Genomic DNA, 16,695 nt, shown 5'->3' with positions numbered 1-16,695 from the left:
GTCTATTTAAAATAGATGTGTTACTCTACAGTAGGCTACTTACAAAAGAATTCTTGTTAGCACAGGAGAACTGAAACGAGGGTGTTTGAATGGGATAATAAATTATATTTTTCTATGATATTTATACAAATAAGTGAGATTGAAGTGCAGTCTGATTGATCTGTCTTGTGTGTTCCTCTTTTTTATTTAACATCAGTTGCAACAGTTAAACATTAGAAGAAGGCCAAGGAGAAAAATCGGACTTTTGTTTTCTCGCGATAAATTAACTTGTTAACACGAGAAAATTAGTTTTGTTATCTCGAGATAACTTATTTTCTCGTGTTAACAGGTTAATGTTATCTGCATTTTAGAAAACGTGCTTGAATTAATTAAATCACAGCTGCTCTCGGCTTCCGTACGTACATTCCTTATTTATTGAACAAGCAAATGTTAAACCATCGAGGAACCAAACCACACGAATGACTCACTTTTCCACCAGCAGGAAGCCTCTCGGCTCCCGTACTGGATGTCACACAAGCGATGGCAGCGGTGATTGTCGCCGAGTGGTCTGCAGTGGACACCGCTTCCCACTACAGCCTGGTCATTACGCAGCAAGGGGGCCCCGGTGAGCCTCAGGAGCTCACGGTGTACGGCGAGAGCATCATTGTCACCGACCTGAGCCCCAACTCGACCTACTGTTTCTCCGTGTCGGCCAAGAGCCCGACCACCAGCGGACCAGAGTCCGAGCCCGTGTGTCTGCAGACGGGACAGTAGGAGAACAGTCGAGGCTCACATCCCCCGATCCGGCTCTGCTGTTGTGAAGCGGCAGCGCTTTTGACGTGTAGGAAATAAGTTCGCTGTTACTCATCATACACAACTTTCGATCTGGAAGAACATGGGATTAGCTGGGGTCGCTCTGACATTTACATTCTGTTAACTTATCATCAGCTGCACCGTTATTTGTTTGGCAAACTGTGACACAGGCGCAGATGTCTTCCAAATGAGCCTTTGTCCCAAACATGTTTAAGTTCCTCGTCTATGCTTCATTGAGGCACATCTTCTGTCTGCTGTTGGTTGAGGTTGTAGAGTTTATTTCTGGGGCTTTATTCCTCCTGCTTTTAACATTTTATCCACGTTTGTAAATTATGTATTAGTCATTGTAAAGGTAATATATCAGGAAGTGTTTCACATGTCCAGAGTATTTTACTTCTTGCCATTTCGAAGTGTGTATTTAATATGGAAATTATTTTCAGACTTGTTCTAATTAAACTATCAAAAATATTGTTTGCATGTTTGTTACATCCTTCATGTCTAAAGTAAGCTTGTGTGAGATCTGCATGCCGCTTTCTTTCAAAACCAAGAACACTAGTTGTTTGTCAAAGTGTTTTATTAGAAAACGAAATGCAACAGAGCAGTAATCCAAACAGCACAAGCAGGGCTCAGTGTGTGTGATTAAAAATTACCCTGTGCAGACTGTCCTTTCCAGATTCAAAGCATTCTCAGGCTGTCTACACGCGACCGTGGACAGAATTGCTTCATGTTGGCTTGAGCCACTGTTGATCCACATTGCCGCTGCGCTGAAATCTGAACTTCAACCGTTCACTTGTGACCCTTCTAAGCACGTTTAATCAGAACAGAGCTGACTAAGAAGCTTAAAATGAAGAAATCCCACACATACGTGCTGTAATGTTAGTCAAATTTTAAAAAATAACTTTGGGCTTTTATACAGCCTGAAACAGTTATTCTTTATAAATCACATGAATTATCAAAGATTGTTTTGAGCTAAGCAACCCATGCAACTCAGACCACTTATCGTGTGTAGACAGCCTCCGAAACATTATGTACAAACCCACACCTGGGGCGAAAAAACGAACCATAGAAAATTAAAATGCCATTTTCACCACTTTTGAAATTTCAAGTGAAGACTAACAATGGTCTATGGGGAGTGAAAAAAGGCAGAAAAACATAAAACATAAAGCAACATCACATTGGCCAAAGACAACAACTCCAGATGTCCAATGTGCTGACATTCCTTCTCTTTAGCTTAACTGACAGACCAGACAACTGGCAGGAAAAGGAAGAAAAACGGGAGGAGAAGTAATATTGCTGGAGGCGACATTTACTCAGTGCTATGACTCCTTCTGCGTTCACTATGTTTACTATGGTCGTTACTGGACTCTCTCTGATGATGGCTCCTCTCTTTGCTACGACTACGTTTGTGAGAACGCTGCTCTCCATCTCTCTCCCGGTCTCTATCTCTGCTGTGGCTGCGCTCTCTTCTCCTGCTCTTCTCTTCTGCCCCACTTTTGTGCTTCCTCTCCCTGCTTCGACTCCGGCTCGACCTTTTTGCCTTCCTCTCCTCTCTGTGCCTCTCCCTGTCGTCTTTATGCCTCCTGTCATCAGTCTCTCCCCTGCTCTTTTTATCCCTGGACCTCTCCCTCTCGGCGCCTCTATCTTTATGGTGCTCCCTGTCCTTCCTCTTGCTCCTGTCATCCCCGCCGTCTCTGTCTTTGTCTCTACGTTCGCTCTTTCGGTCCCGGCTGCCGCTGCGACTTCTTCTACGCTCTCGGTTCCTGTCTGCGCTGCGGGACCGTCGTCTCTCCCTGTCCCCTCGGTCCCCACGGTCCCTATCCCGATCCCTGCCCTCCCTCTCCTTCCTCTGGCGGTCACGCTCCCTCTCCAGCTCTCGGTCAAAGCTGGGGCCGTGGCGGTCTCTCTCCCGGTGGTGGCTTCTGCTCCTTGACCGTTTGGGTGATCTCCGGGGGCTCGGCGTCCGTCTTGGGGTCCTGGCGAGAAAGCTACCATTAGCTTCAAGCAATTACACTTGTTATTACACTTGTTGGTCTAATAAATTCAGAATAATTACAATTCAACAGTATTGGTTTCCAAATGGACAATTTGCTCCATTGGAACAAAATCAAACAAATGCACAACCAACCACAAAAAATAAATGAACATCAATCATTTTGATTCATTTCCTGTTACCTGGAGCGGCGGCGTTCCCCTTTCCCCCCTTGCTCTGCGCACGCAGCTTCCTCCTCCTGCGTCTCCTTCTGAACAACCTTCCGAGGCCTGGCCTTCATCTGCTGGTCAATGATCTTCTGCACAGGCACCGGGATACGAGGGAACAGAGTGGAGAACCACTCCAGCTTGGTCAGGAAGGAGCGGAGCATTTCTCCAACGGTCATCACGCAACCACCTCCTGCCTTCACATCGAGCTCCTAGAATCAAACAGCGGTAAGGAGCCGTAGAAAAAGTCAATTAGCGCAAACTGGCAGGACGCTGGTAAATCTGATCGCTTTTTCAATCTTGCCTCAAATCAAAAAGCAATTTGTGATGACCAAGTACTGAACCTTCACCTCTGTTCATCTAGCTTAATCTCTCATATCTCTCAATCAAATGTGTCTGGCTTTACTTTGATCATTCTAAATAGAGGACACAAAACTTTAAATATCACAAAAAGTTTGCCTCATCTAAGCTAACTGGCAGTGTCTGGAGTCTGCATTTACAATGTGAGCTTTAATAATCAGGCAAATGGTATTATAATTGTAAAAACTACTCCCTTTTCCTTCACATCGGCTGTTTAAAACAGCGTCCTTAAAAAGTGATTGCATCTACTGTTGACAGAGCAGAAATGAAAGGAGGGAGAGCAACATCTGAAAACACTGAGTCACATTCTCGCTGAGCCAAAGGGACAAAGACAGAGAAGCTATGGCTTCCTTCCTCAGTCTCCCGAAGGCACAATGAACTCTTGAGTGGTTGTAGGAGCATAAAAATCGCTCACAGTGTAATCACAGATTGGAGCAGGTAGCTAAGTGCACACCAGTTGAAGAGTTGTTAACTTTATATGGTAGAGAACAGCTGCTTTGCACTCACACACGCAAACCAACAGTGCTGAGATACAATATCCAATTCACCTGCTGCACAATGGGCATCTAAAGAAAAAAACAGGGGAATTAACCAGTTGGGTAGGATTTCATATGATCAATTCAAATATAAGACAACAGAACATCAAAAGGAGGCCTGGTTGCACAGCTTGGGATCAAATTACATTTTAATTAAATATGAAGAAAACAGTTTATGCAACAGTTGGCATGTGTTACATCATTTGTATGTGTCTGTTTGAATGTGAATCCCCATGAATGCTCCAATTGCTGTTTATCCCAAATTCAGTTTTGTGCAACAAGTCCTGATAAAAGCTTGTCAAAAACAAAGGGCATGCCTTAATATTACATTGAGTGAAAGATTTACTCAGCATCATATATGGTACTTACCCTGATAAAAAAGAAAAAAATCAGCAGCAGAGCAGTGATCAAGTAACCTATCTAAATCAGGCTTAGAGGACAAAACTGGGAACAATTAAGCCAAATGAAGGCAAAGGTGAAAAATCAGCTATGAACATCACAAGGGGGGAAACTGACAGCTTTTAACATCTGTTGTGCGACTGAGTATTTAATGTAGAGGAAGAAACATCAAATTATTACCCGAGGTGACATACCTCCTCATCATCCAGGAAGCCGTCGTACCAATCTATCAAATCTGCTGGGGGCTGAGTGTATCTGAGACAGAACAGACCACAAGAGCACAATGTGAGCATTTGAGTCAGAAAATCATGTTGCAGTGTTGAATTCATTGCAATCATGTTCATATGGGCCCATTCCAGTGATATTTCATGCACTGATTTTCCACACATGTGAGGATAATATGTGATATGGTTGAAATTAAACTTTTCAGGATCTGAGTGCAAATTCAGAGATGCAACAAAAACATTCCAATTAAATCCCCCTTATACTTATCAGAAGCACTTTCGTAGTATACTAGTAATTACAAAATCTACTATCATTTATTAACTCGCTTTGACACTTCTGTCACATATAGTGGACTTGCCTTAAAATTATATTCCTAATAAAATGTCGCCCTAAAGAATGAAACAGCTTCCTTCTGTACAAGGCCAGTAACTCTGCAATCAAAATGATCTTGTCACCGAAACATGCAAATTATGTAATAATACACAGAATCTTTGCAAGTCTGAAAAAACTTCTACTATACTATACCATACTATACACAGATGAATAATGCAGGTCAAATGTGGCAATCTCACACAAATAAACATACCTTATGTACATGAAGCCAAGTGCTCTGATGTATGGGGAGTCTGTGTGAGTGATCAGACCCATCAGCTGTTTGCGAGTCAGCTTGAGAGTAAACAGTTTGTATAGAAGACAGAAGGCAGTAGACACAATACCACCAGTCCCAACGCCACGCACCTAAAACGGATCAAGACATATTGTAACGCACATCATTGCCCAACACAGTTAACCTGTTGGTAACAAGTAACTCTTTGACTGCAATACTCAAGGACTGAAGTACAATGAATCGTAGATTTGTCGCATTTGTTATATTAAGTGATTTAAACAGAATGGGAAATACGGGGGATGGGGAATATAAAAAGCACGTACTTCTCACTTACCCCTCCGCACATTCCAGTCTGGCCTGCGGTCTTTCTGCTTCCTTTTTCCCAAGGTTCAACGTGAGTTACCTGGAGCCAACCAGAGAGAAGTGTTTAGTTTAGACACACACACACACACACACACAAACACACACACACAGACACAGACACACCTGTTCTCTCCATCTAAATGATAACTTACATTAGAGGCTTTATTGAGAAATGCTGAAACGACCGTGGCTTTTGCCCCCATCTAAATGAACAACTTAACTAGCTTAACTAGCAGCCATAACAATCCTGAATAGCCCCAATCATTTAAAGTTCTGACCAGTCCTATAGCAAAATTACAGAGATTTACACCAACTAATAAACAGTGAGTAAATCAGACGTAACGTTAAACGATTCTGTTTATAACTCTAGCCCACTAACGCCACCTCACTCGATTTATCTTAGTCGTTAGGTAGGTAGTATACATAGCTGCAAGTAAACGATGCTAGTTTTGCCGTCTGCAGTACATTGCCATCACAGTAACGCTAGCTTGGCTGGACAGTGGTTATCTAACTAGCATGCGGTTTAGCTTTTGCTAATGTTACCTTGAAGTAGATCTCGTCAACAACTTCGTGGTAAGTCTTTAGTTCATAAAGCTGAACTTTGAAATAGGGCGAAGACAGCACATTCGTGAGAATCATTGGGTTGAGGTTCATAGTCTTTTCGTTGCCCCACAGGGGCAATACATTTCCATGTTTTCCAGGCGCAGGCTTGCTAACGGCCTGTGTTGGTAGCTGGTTTCCGACGTTAGCCATGTTAGCTCAATCCCACGCCGCTATGCTTTCTTTAGAGTTATCGTACTTCCGATTACAGATCCATCAATATTAAATAGTGAAATGTCGACCGTTAACAATTTCGTCCGTTAGGTTGTTGCTGATTTGTGGTTAAATTAAAGATATCAACTTCCCGCCGTCGTTTTAGCTAAAGTGCTGTTGCGAGGTGGAACCGGAACTGTAACGTTAGTGGTGCAGTGTGAACTGCTGCTGTAAACGTACATACGTCAACACGGTGAATGTTTCGTATTGAAAATAAAAGCATGTACTCACTCACCAACCACTGTATTTTAGGATTTCGTCAACAAATACATCTAAGGCTTCTAGACAGATAATGCATAGCTGGTAAACATGTCTTTTATGGTGCACTTTAACTGAAACTCTAAATTTGAGCATTTCATATAAATTAACTCAGTAGCTTTTTACTTTGAAATGTTTGTTATGCCTAAACCGGAAATAGAATTGTCGAACTTAGTGTCAGTGTTACTTCGGTGTGCCGCTTTCATATTTAAATCTCAATTTTCAATTTCAAATCGCCGCTTCATTCATTTGTCACTTCAATGATCAAATTCCTCTTTTACCTACTATTTTTTCAGACTTTTAATTATGGCCGATTATACAGGGTCGTAACTTATCTGAATAGTTTATTCGCCCTTGTTTTTGTTTTTTGTTTTTCTTTTTTCTCTTTATTTTAATTCTGGCTAAATTTCCTTTTACCCAGTGTGTATTTCCTCCACAAGTTTGGCAAAAATACAGGTGAAATGTAGCAGAAAAAGTGGTTGGAGTTACCCAGAGAGCGCTTTTTAAAAATTTACTTTTTAGTTGGACTTGAATACAACATCAGCATTCTGTCATCTTAAGAATAAGATATAGATATCTTAAAAATATCATGGGCTTTACACAGTTGACTTTTAACACATTCATAGTTCACATAATACAGATATGACTTCTTAAGTGGCAGCAAATATACATACTGGCACATTTACAAAATTGGTGGTAAAAATAAACTCATTCCTTTTGACAGACAGCAGTCATACACACACACACACACACACGCACACACACACACACACACACACACACACAAAAAGAGATATCATACCGAAGGCACCAATCACAAAGACTTCATGGTCTTTTAAATGCAGTCATCCTCCTTCACAACCAGGTGAACAGAGGTGTTTGTCTGTAATGGGCTAGAGCTACTGACACACCATGGTGCTGCAGCCACTGTAAATTCCACATTGTCAGTTTTCTATTAGTTTAAATAAATGGGACTTCAAGGAATGGACCCAGTCCCCTCACTTATGTCTTCCACTTATGGTACAAGTAAAATGGTAAAACAAAATTTACAAAGTAAAAACATGTTAAATACTTTAACATACTATTTTAAATAACATGGAATCCCCTCAATAGCTCAAATGTCACCAAGATAGCTGAACATGTGCATATTACAGTAGTAGTTTTACAGTTTTAATAGAGCATAAGACCAACAGAAATGTCAGTACACCATTTATCACAGCCACCAGAATGTTCCAAAAATGTGGCCTTCATTTCCATTTCTTGACCACTAGGGGACTCTTCTGCACAACAGACACTGTAGGTCAGACGCAGAGGGATTGCGTGGGAGAAATTAAATCTCCTGGAGTGAGACCGGAGCAACTTCTAATGGTAAGTCTTGTGTCCCCCGCATCAGTGTAATACGGCACCCTTTATGACAGGCACATGGTTCCCAAAGCCTAGCGCTTCATCACCACCTGCTCAAAGGCTCCAGCTGCGACTCTGAAAGAGAATGCCACAATGTGTTATATGACAGGAAATTAGGGTAGTTATCAGATCTGCCTGTGCTGCATTGTTTTATGTGAGGAACTAATGCTGTGTGTTGAAATTGAAAGTGTACACGGCAGAAACAAACAAAGTGATGATCAGTCATGTGAAATGCATTAGAATTCCCATTCAGAATATTTGTAATGAGTTTATATTGGTAGTAAATGCCTGGTGTGGCATCAAACAATCCATAGTTACATAATCACACCCACCTCGTGTGCTGGCTTCCCAAGGCTGTACTCCCACCAGGACCAACAAACAAGCTGAGCCCTTCCTCTGCAGCAAGACACACAAACACACACACATACACACAAAGAAATAAGTACAGTGCCAATCAGTCAGGGTTTGAAAATGGCTCACACTAAAAATAAATGGCAGTTGCTGACAAGGCAGCTGAACAAAGGCAGCATCCAGGGAAGTAGTTGATAGCATCAAAAGATGCATAAAAATGTGTATAACATTAGTCTCAATGAATATGGAGTGTCACCATTTCTGAACATAATAAATGGCGTCCTTTACACTCAGCCTTTGGTTAAGGACAAGAGTTTGTACGTGGCCGCCACAATGTCTGCTGCAGCTATCAGTAAAGTTAACTTCCTTTGAGATATTCATATAAATGATATGTAACCAAGACTCTGTAATCATTAACCAAATAAACATTAATATTTAGGCTCGTAAGTATGTAAGTATGGTCCAAATGACGGCCAGTTTATGATTCGTCATCATAAATCTCTAACTATCATTCAGCATTTGAAGGAAGTGATTAAAGATGTTGCGTTGTTGCATTGCAACACCTCTAAGTAATTTGATCCCATCAGCAAGATGGTAGGCAACTTTCCAGGTCGTCTTTCATAAGTCCACTAAGTTACGGATTAGGTGTACACACCCTCTGCGCTGGAGTCCAAGAAGCCGTGACTGAAATCCTGGCTCTGCAAGATTTTCTCGATTATGTCGTCAGCATCCACCCTGGTGGCATCAACTCTCTTCAGCTGGTTCTCCACTGAGTTCTGCTTCACTGGATGTCTAATAGAGAAACAAAAACAGTGTGGAATATTATGCAAATGTTTTTCAAGGGAAAGGATATAAAGGCAAAAGGCATAAGACAAGATATTTAGTGAACCAGGGAAAGATTAGTCTGATTCTCAAGTTTGTTTATAACAAGGTCAATATGCACAACAGGTCAAAACCAGCATAGAAAATATGTTAACAGGAAAGGTATATATTTTCATATAACTTAATTGTAATGTTTTGTCATTTTGTGGTCATTATAAAGTAGTACAAATCATAGCCAGCCAATAAACAAAGAAAAACAAATATAAAATGTAATTATTTTGTATTATATACATGATTGCAATCATGCGTGAGTGTCAATTTCAGACCCTGGGTAACTTTGTATTACCTTGGACCTTTAGCAGGGGTAGAGGGGTGTTCAGGTGCAGGGTGACAGGTTGCAGAAAATGGGGGAGTGGTCCTGCTCTCCCTCTCTCCTCTCTCCCCCTGGTGATCACTGGGTTCCAGGATGCTGCCGATGCCTGTTGAGGCTGACCCTCCTGACGCACTCCGCCGATGGCTGAGATCTGTTAAACTGGAGTAATTCGAGCTGTAACCTACAGGACAGGAGAGAAAAACAAACACTGAGGTTACGCTTGAGATTTGTGTGACTGTGGTCATAATGTTGCTTTGTTTGGGGGGGAATAAATACGTGTCTCTGTGTTTGGTACCTGAGATTTTTGACTGCTGACTTGCATAGCTGGGTGTTCTAGAGTGACCATACACTACCAGCTCCTCTGGGACTGATACTGACTTTCCTGGAGTCTCTATATGAAAGCACAACACACACATAAGGGGAAGCAAAACATTTAGTTCGTTTGTACAGCTAGAACTTATTCTTCAGGTTAAAACCCAAGAGGATTCACAGTTTTAGTTTCTTTGACGCTTTTTAAGCACAGGCTTGTGGAAAAGCCTGTACACTACGTACCAGTGAGTGAATGGGATATGTGCATGTTCCCTCCCTTTCTGTCCTCGCAGAGACACTCTGCCTCTGCCTGTGGGATCCCCAGAGTCATGGCTGTGGATGGGGGCCTAAAGGGAACACAAGCCAGAGTGCTGCTAGATGGGATGTGGATGAAAAAGAGCTCCTTCAACTGCTTTATCAACGCTGACTATGTTTACACATTAAAAATGTGACTCTAACCTGATCGAAGCCTCTATGTGTAGGGTTGACATTTTTGGACAACTTGTGATGGTATGATAGAAAAAGACACAGTAGCACGCTGCTACCCTGGGACTGACTCATTTTTCTATAAACCAACCAAATAACAAAGTATTGTTTACTGCCATATCAAAATCAGCATATTCGTCTGCGTCACAGTCCAAAGGGTGATGAGTGTAGAACTGCAGGAACACCGGGATGGTTTTTGTTTTTTTCAGACTATACACGTCATTAGAGTCTGGCAGATTCTTACCTCTGCTCCTTCACAGACTTATTAAATGGATTCATGCAAATAGAACTGTAAGTAATATTGTTTTACAGAGAAATCCTGCAACTAAAATGTAGTTTTATGCTGAATGTGAAAATACTGTAATGTGTAATGGCTATACTTTAGATATTTAAACACACCAGCAAGAAAACATCAAAGTATCTTTAGTTAAAACTGGCAAAGTAATAAGTCTCTCAAAACAGAATGACATTACATTACTGCACATCTGGGTTTAGCAGACATTAACACAGGAAACCCCACTTCTCTGCTGCTGAGATGCAATATTGAAGACAGGAATGAGGGCAGAGAGGCAGACACAGAGTGACAGACAGTGAAAAAAAAAAACGAGCGTCATCTCTTTTGTTGTAATTCCTCCACACTCAATGAGTAACACTGCGTGGGTTGAATGCCTAGGCCATCATTGGGTTTACACTTCAGACATCTCCTAGGCAGCAGTGTATCATTACACTAACAGGGCGTTGGAGAATACGGGGGGAGACTTGGTGTTGGTTGAAGAAAGCCGGCTGTTTGCACATGTTGCAGGCCTTGCCAGGAGTGTGATGTTACATCACGTCCTTCGTGACAAACAGCTCTACACAGAGCTCTCAACAAAAGGGAAAACACAACCTCTGGGCTGAGTTGATCACATATCAGCTGTTGCTCATTGAGGCTGGGCAGAATAATGTCTGGGTGAAGTGTTATCAGCTGTCAGATAAGAATGTGATAAGATTTCAGCTACAAAATAGAACTTCATAACTTTAAACTCCGTGGGTGTCTGAAGTATCAGACAAAAGAGTGCTTTTTCAGATTGATGACAAACAGGACGTGACGTGAAGCCTTTCCTCTGTGGTTAGATGCAAACTTCTCACTTCAGGTTACAGACTGTCTTTGCAACCACAACTACAACAATTTGTAGTTAAATAAAGGTAAAAGTCAAGTTACAAGTTTCAAACTGGATTGATTTTCAGACTTAAATGATGAGTAATAAAAATGTAACAGATGAATATGGTCAAAATAAGATCTTACTTTTTAAAACACGGGTCTCCAGACATAAGCTGTGTGGTGATGACAACCTGTAACAGGAAGGAGAAGAATAGAAACATCAGTTTTAAGCTGACCATCAGCTGCACATGTAAGGCAGAAAAAGACTGTCATTTTCATAGCGTTGCTGTTAACTAAGGTTTAGAGTAATACTGTGTGAAATGTAACCTCATTGTAGATGTGTGCCCCAGGAAGAAACAGTGTATTTAAATTACATTCCCATGGCTCAGGCAGTTTATAGATCACAAGCTCAGACATGTGCTGCATCAACTGTCAGGACATTCAACCTTTCATCTATTCCATAAAACCAACCTTTCAAATAGAAGAGTGTCTACTCCTGTGCAATGAATTCAAGAACTTTTGACTCGCTTTAGAATAGCAAGAATAGGTTGTAGGCTTATCTATACTTTGCTAAATACATTATAATTAATAGACATGTAAGAACAAAGCATTCAACTGCTAAGGCCAAACCTTCAGAATTGAGTTGTCCTGTCTGGTGTTCTTGGTGTCGTATCCCTCTAGGAGACACCGTCTTGTAGTGCTGCCAGATCCAGCAAACTCAGACAGGTTCAAGTCAGCAAAGCCCAGCTGCACAGAGATATAAGAGATCAACCAGTTGGAACCATTTGACACTCAGTTTAAAGTGTTAAACATTGGATTTTGCTGAAGACAAATTGTACTAAACAGTGACGGTGCAGTTTTCCCTGATACAGTGTCAGCATTAAGAATCTATTTGTACATAAAGCACAAAGCCCAGCTCAGGTTTTTGGAACATAAGATAAGATAAGAGATAAGATAAGACTTTATTAATCCCCAGTTGGGGTAATTGGGGTGTTACAGGCAGCAGGTATAGCAGTAGGAAAAAATAGCAGCAGAGTAATGAAATACAAATTACAAAATAAAAGCTGACTATATATATATATGTACATTTTATACAAAGGACTAATTAAAAGAAAAAATATGTCAAAAATATATTTTGCCACAAAGACAAACATAAAAATATATTGCCAAAATGATGGGACCTTCAATCCTTGAGAAATCAGCTAACCTAATTCTTGAACTAATCAGTACTGTTATTGGTTAACTTAGTGTAGGTTTGGATTTACAGATTTTTTAATCAGTAACCGGAGCCGGAAACCAGAAAGAAAAACATTCTTAGTAAATGGACTTACATAACCGAAAAGTCCTCCACAGGCACTTTGACTGTACACTTAATGATAAGACTATTCTAATGGATCTGTAGCACTTAAGATGCTATGTTTACAACAAATGTTAGTCTAGAGACTTTAGAACAGGAGTATTACCTTTGCAAAAGTTTTTCCACCCTTCAATTCCTAAAGTGACAAAAACACAAAATGAGTGAGGTTACATTTGCATGTTCCATGACTACCTCAGCTATTTTCATTAAAATATTTTTGCCTCCTCGCAGTATGGCCAATGCCTGTACCAAAAACTTGTGGTTACAAATTAACAGTGCTACTGATCACATGCACATCAATGTTTTCTTAGCACCCTTCAAGCCTAAGGTAGCTGTCTGGACTCTGCTATGGAAAACTGCTACCATGCATTTTTGTCGTGTCAACAAAACAGAGCTTGGTGTCAGAAAGAATGTCCCTTACCTTGCGCACAGACACCCGGCACAAACAGGGGTCCAGTACACCTGTCCCAGCATTGGCACTCATCTTACACATGAAAGAGAACCTCTTCTTCCAGCGTACACAGTTGGCTTGGACTGACTCCCTGTGAGAGAAGCACATTTAGAAACACTACTTCATATGGAAGAAAAATACAAAGGCACACTGAATACTGAAGGAGCAGATGTTGATCACAAATCTGCAAGAGCTCTGCATGGATTAAACACAAGGTGTGTGTGGCAGACATGCCCCATACCATCAAGAATGATGAAAGATGAAGTTGTTCATGAGCTTATGGCCTTCCTTAAGGCTATATGCTACAAAGTCCTATTAGACACTCATCCTTTTGCTCAAACATTTGCTAATTCTGAACACTTCAGTCCAATCTCTGACATCAGGATATTCAAATGGTGTTATTGTGTATGGACGGTGACCAAAACTCTATGATGGGATGCTCACTGCACCCAACATATGGATCTTTTAGGAGAAGATGGCCCTTTGAGGCAAATCTAATGATTTGTGATTTTGGGCTACGTTAGTAAATTTGATTTCACAGGGTACAAGCAGAATAGACAATGCTGATCAATGGCAGCAGCAGCAATATGGGGGGGTAGCTTTAGAGTACTGGTAGTATTTTTACCACAGGTATAATAAATCAATTTTTTTTAACTGTGGCTTGATAACTTTTGGGAATTATTTAAAAAATAACAGTAATAGAAATAATATAAAAATAAAAGTGATCATACGCCACATGCATCATAAAAAGGTTGTCAACGTGCTTGTATTTAAAAAAGAGACTGAAGTGTGTGGTTGGAGCAGGATACAACTAAAAATACAGTGTTTACATTGTAGTTTGTCGGAACAGTTGCCATGGCGAAGTAGTGACGGTTAGCGGTTGACATGTGCTATGCTGTGTCCGTTTTTCCAGAGTGACTCATTTAAATGGTACAATCACAGGCCCGAACGGCTTAACCTTGTGTGCTCCTTTGCAATGGAAGGAAATTTAGTTTTTAGTTGCCATTGTCATCAACAGAGACAATGAATACATACCATAAGTGTACAAATTTAAGAGGGAGCAAGCTAGCCTGAGAAAATTTCGCCATCAGGAGTCTCTGCTCTGTTATACAATCTCTGAATAATGATGATGATTATTATTATCATCATCATTAATATAAATCTGATCTTACATTGTTATTATTTAAAACCAACCGTTGATTGAAATACTTCAGCCGAAATCTACGTTACCTTGCATTACTTGTTGCCTAGCAACCGTTTTGTTCAACTGTGTAAACAGCGAAAAACTCTTATTTCCGTCTTTTAAGAAAGAAACCTGTTATATTTAGCTGAATTAATGAGCGACAGTGGCTCTCAAAGTCACGTTAAATCACAGCCTCCTGGGTTGGTCTGTCTCCTTACACACCGCAGTAAGTCTTCAACTCTTAGCCACGCTCAGTTAATATACAACAACCTGCTTAGCTTTAGCTAGTCGCTAGTATAACGTTAGTTAGTTAACTTAGCTGATAGCTAGCTACTGTGGTGCAGCTAAACGTTAACTACACATTAAATGCAATGAAATGCTGTTGCTGATATAAAAAGCAAAGCCGAGACAACAAATGCTTATCGGGTGTCCAACATAAACTTAACAGGGGCTTAACAATGGTCAAAAACAAGCTCAAATGTTTATTAAAACTAGGTTAGTTCGAACAACCAGTGAATCGTTGCTATAAATAGCAAAACTTCTTACCGAGACGACTCTTCGGCAAAGCCTCCATCCAGGAGTCTAACTTTGCAGAATAACACTCCGTTCACGAAGGGGACCGACGACAGTTCCTCCAAGTCGAAGTCAACTTTAAATTTAAATCTCTTTTTCTTCATGAGAATGAACGACATTGTGTGCGATAAACGTGGAGAGCCTGAGGCACAACAGGTCTTGACTGAGGTGGTGGAGCTGACAGACAGCTGTACACTTTCCCTGGCCTCTGCTGTCACTGTTGCTCCCTCAGCTGTCGCTGCGTCTGCATGCAGACTCGATCCCAAAGTTCAAATCCGCTTCCCACCCACTGAAAAATATCAGTCATGACGTGAGGGAAATTCCGTCGTTTGATTGGTCACTGCAGCTGCATTAAAAAAGAGAAATACCAAGGGGATGAACGTGCCGCTTGGACACATTTTACTGGCCGAAATTCACTGAGAAGTCCCAGTCTAAGGAGAAATACTCACCGACACAAGCTACAGTGAGTTCATGCACTGAAGTGACATTGTTGCCGTCACCGGAAATTACTGTAAATGAGAAGTGGGGAGACAATATCATTCAGCTGTCATGTGACAAAAGAAAGAAATGTAGAACAAATACATGACAACAGTGAAAAATAGGCTGTTACAATATTTAACAATTACTTTTAATCATTATTAACTATTAGATTGTCAGATTGCTAAAAGGTGCACACGTACAGTATTTATATACACATATAGAATACATATATAATTAATAAAATACATGATATAATCTCATTTTGAAGATTTGAAAGTTGAATGATGATGAAAGTTTAATTATCACAGCTAATTACTAAATGATCATAAACAAATATTAAAAAAACGTTGAAGCCTTCAGAATTTTACATACAGTTTATTTTGTTGAATATTTAATTTATGTCTAAATAATGGTGGAAGAAGTATTTAGTATTCAGATTTACTTTAGTAAAAAAAAGTAATACCACAGTTAGTAAAACACTATTACAAGTGGAAGTCTTGCATTCAGTATTATTAGCAAAATGTGCAATTGAATTGTCTTTTCCATAGTTTCATATACAGTACAGGCCAAAAGTTTGGACACACCCTCTCATTCAATGCGTTTTCTTTATTTTCATGACTATTCACATTGTAGATTCTCACTGAAGGCATCAAAACTATGAATGAACACATGTGGAGTTATGTACTTAACAAAATAAGGTGAAATAACTGAAAACATGTTTTATATTCTAGTTTCTTCAAAATAGCCACCCTTTGCTCTGATTACTGCTTTGCACACTCTTGGCATTCTCTCGATGAGCTTCAAGAGGTAGTCACCTGAAATGGTTTTCCAACAGTCTTGAAGGAGTTCCCAGAGGTGTTTAGCACTTGTTGGCCCCTTTGCCTTCACTCTGCGGTACAGCTCACCCCAAACCATCTTGATTGGGTTCATGTCCGGTGACCGTGGAGCCCAGGTCATCTGCCGCAGCACTCCATCACTCTCCCTCTTGGTCAAGTAGCCCTTACACAGCCTGGAGGTGTGTTTAGGGTCATTGTCCTGTTGAAAAATAAATGATCGTCCAACTAAACGCAAACCGGATGGGATGGCATGTTGCTGCAGGATGCTTTGGTAGCCATGCTGGTTCAGTGTGCCTTCAATTTTGAATAAATCCCCAACAGTGTCACCAGCAAAACACCCCCACACCATCACACCTCTTCCTCCATACTTCACAGTGGGA

At 40.7% G+C, this 16,695-nt stretch overlaps 2 protein-coding genes across 2 annotated transcripts; both read right to left on the bottom strand.

Annotated features, from left to right (window-relative positions):
* Positions 1 to 1,354: 1,354 nt before the first annotated feature.
* prpf38b (pre-mRNA processing factor 38B) lies at positions 1,355 to 6,439 on the bottom strand. Its single transcript, XM_041950006.1, has 6 exons — positions 6,022 to 6,439; positions 5,450 to 5,518; positions 5,095 to 5,246; positions 4,478 to 4,538; positions 2,965 to 3,200; positions 1,355 to 2,765 (listed from the first exon to the last, which is right to left on the bottom strand). The coding sequence occupies exons 1-6, from the start codon at positions 6,229 to 6,231 to the stop codon at positions 2,099 to 2,101; spliced, it is 1,395 nt and encodes a 464-aa protein (XP_041805940.1). The 5' UTR covers positions 6,232 to 6,439; the 3' UTR covers positions 1,355 to 2,098.
* A 580-nt stretch (positions 6,440 to 7,019) lies between these two features.
* On the bottom strand, positions 7,020 to 15,336 carry LOC121614705 (protein FAM102B-like). The gene is made up of 11 exons (XM_041948716.1): positions 14,973 to 15,336; positions 13,214 to 13,334; positions 12,899 to 12,928; positions 12,066 to 12,182; positions 11,580 to 11,626; positions 10,052 to 10,155; positions 9,795 to 9,890; positions 9,473 to 9,680; positions 8,960 to 9,096; positions 8,286 to 8,349; positions 7,020 to 8,028 (listed from the first exon to the last, which is right to left on the bottom strand). Exons 1-11 carry the CDS (start codon positions 15,116 to 15,118, stop codon positions 7,986 to 7,988), a joined length of 1,113 nt encoding a protein of 370 aa, XP_041804650.1. The 5' UTR covers positions 15,119 to 15,336; the 3' UTR covers positions 7,020 to 7,985.
* Positions 15,337 to 16,695: the final 1,359 nt, after the last annotated feature.

This window comes from Chelmon rostratus, chromosome 12 (genome assembly GCF_017976325.1).
Source record: "Chelmon rostratus isolate fCheRos1 chromosome 12, fCheRos1.pri, whole genome shotgun sequence".
Lineage (NCBI taxonomy): Eukaryota > Metazoa > Chordata > Actinopteri > Chaetodontiformes > Chaetodontidae > Chelmon > Chelmon rostratus.
The sequence above is the reverse complement of the archived record's forward strand: the minus strand, read 5'-3'. Positions and strand labels throughout refer to the sequence as shown.

Coding starts and splice junctions, on each gene's coding strand:
- prpf38b (XM_041950006.1), bottom strand. CDS start 6,231: ATGGCTAACGTCGGAAACCAGCTACCAACACAGGCCGTTAGCAAGCCT. Junction 3,201..4,477: donor GCTTCCTGGATGATGAGGAG/GTATGTCACCTC, acceptor GTTTGATTCTAG/GAGCTCGATGTGAAGGCAGG. Junction 2,766..2,964: donor GGGGAACGCCGCCGCTCCAG/GTAACAGGAAAT, acceptor CTTTCTCGCCAG/GACCCCAAGACGGACGCCGA.
- LOC121614705 (XM_041948716.1), bottom strand. CDS start 15,118: ATGTCGTTCATTCTCATGAAGAAAAAGAGATTTAAATTTAAAGTTGAC. Junction 10,156..11,579: donor GGAGACCCGTGTTTTAAAAA/GTAAGATCTTAT, acceptor TGTTCCCTTTAG/GCCCCCATCCACAGCCATGA. Junction 9,097..9,472: donor ACCCCTGCTAAAGGTCCAAG/GTAATACAAAGT, acceptor TTTCTCTATTAG/ACATCCAGTGAAGCAGAACT.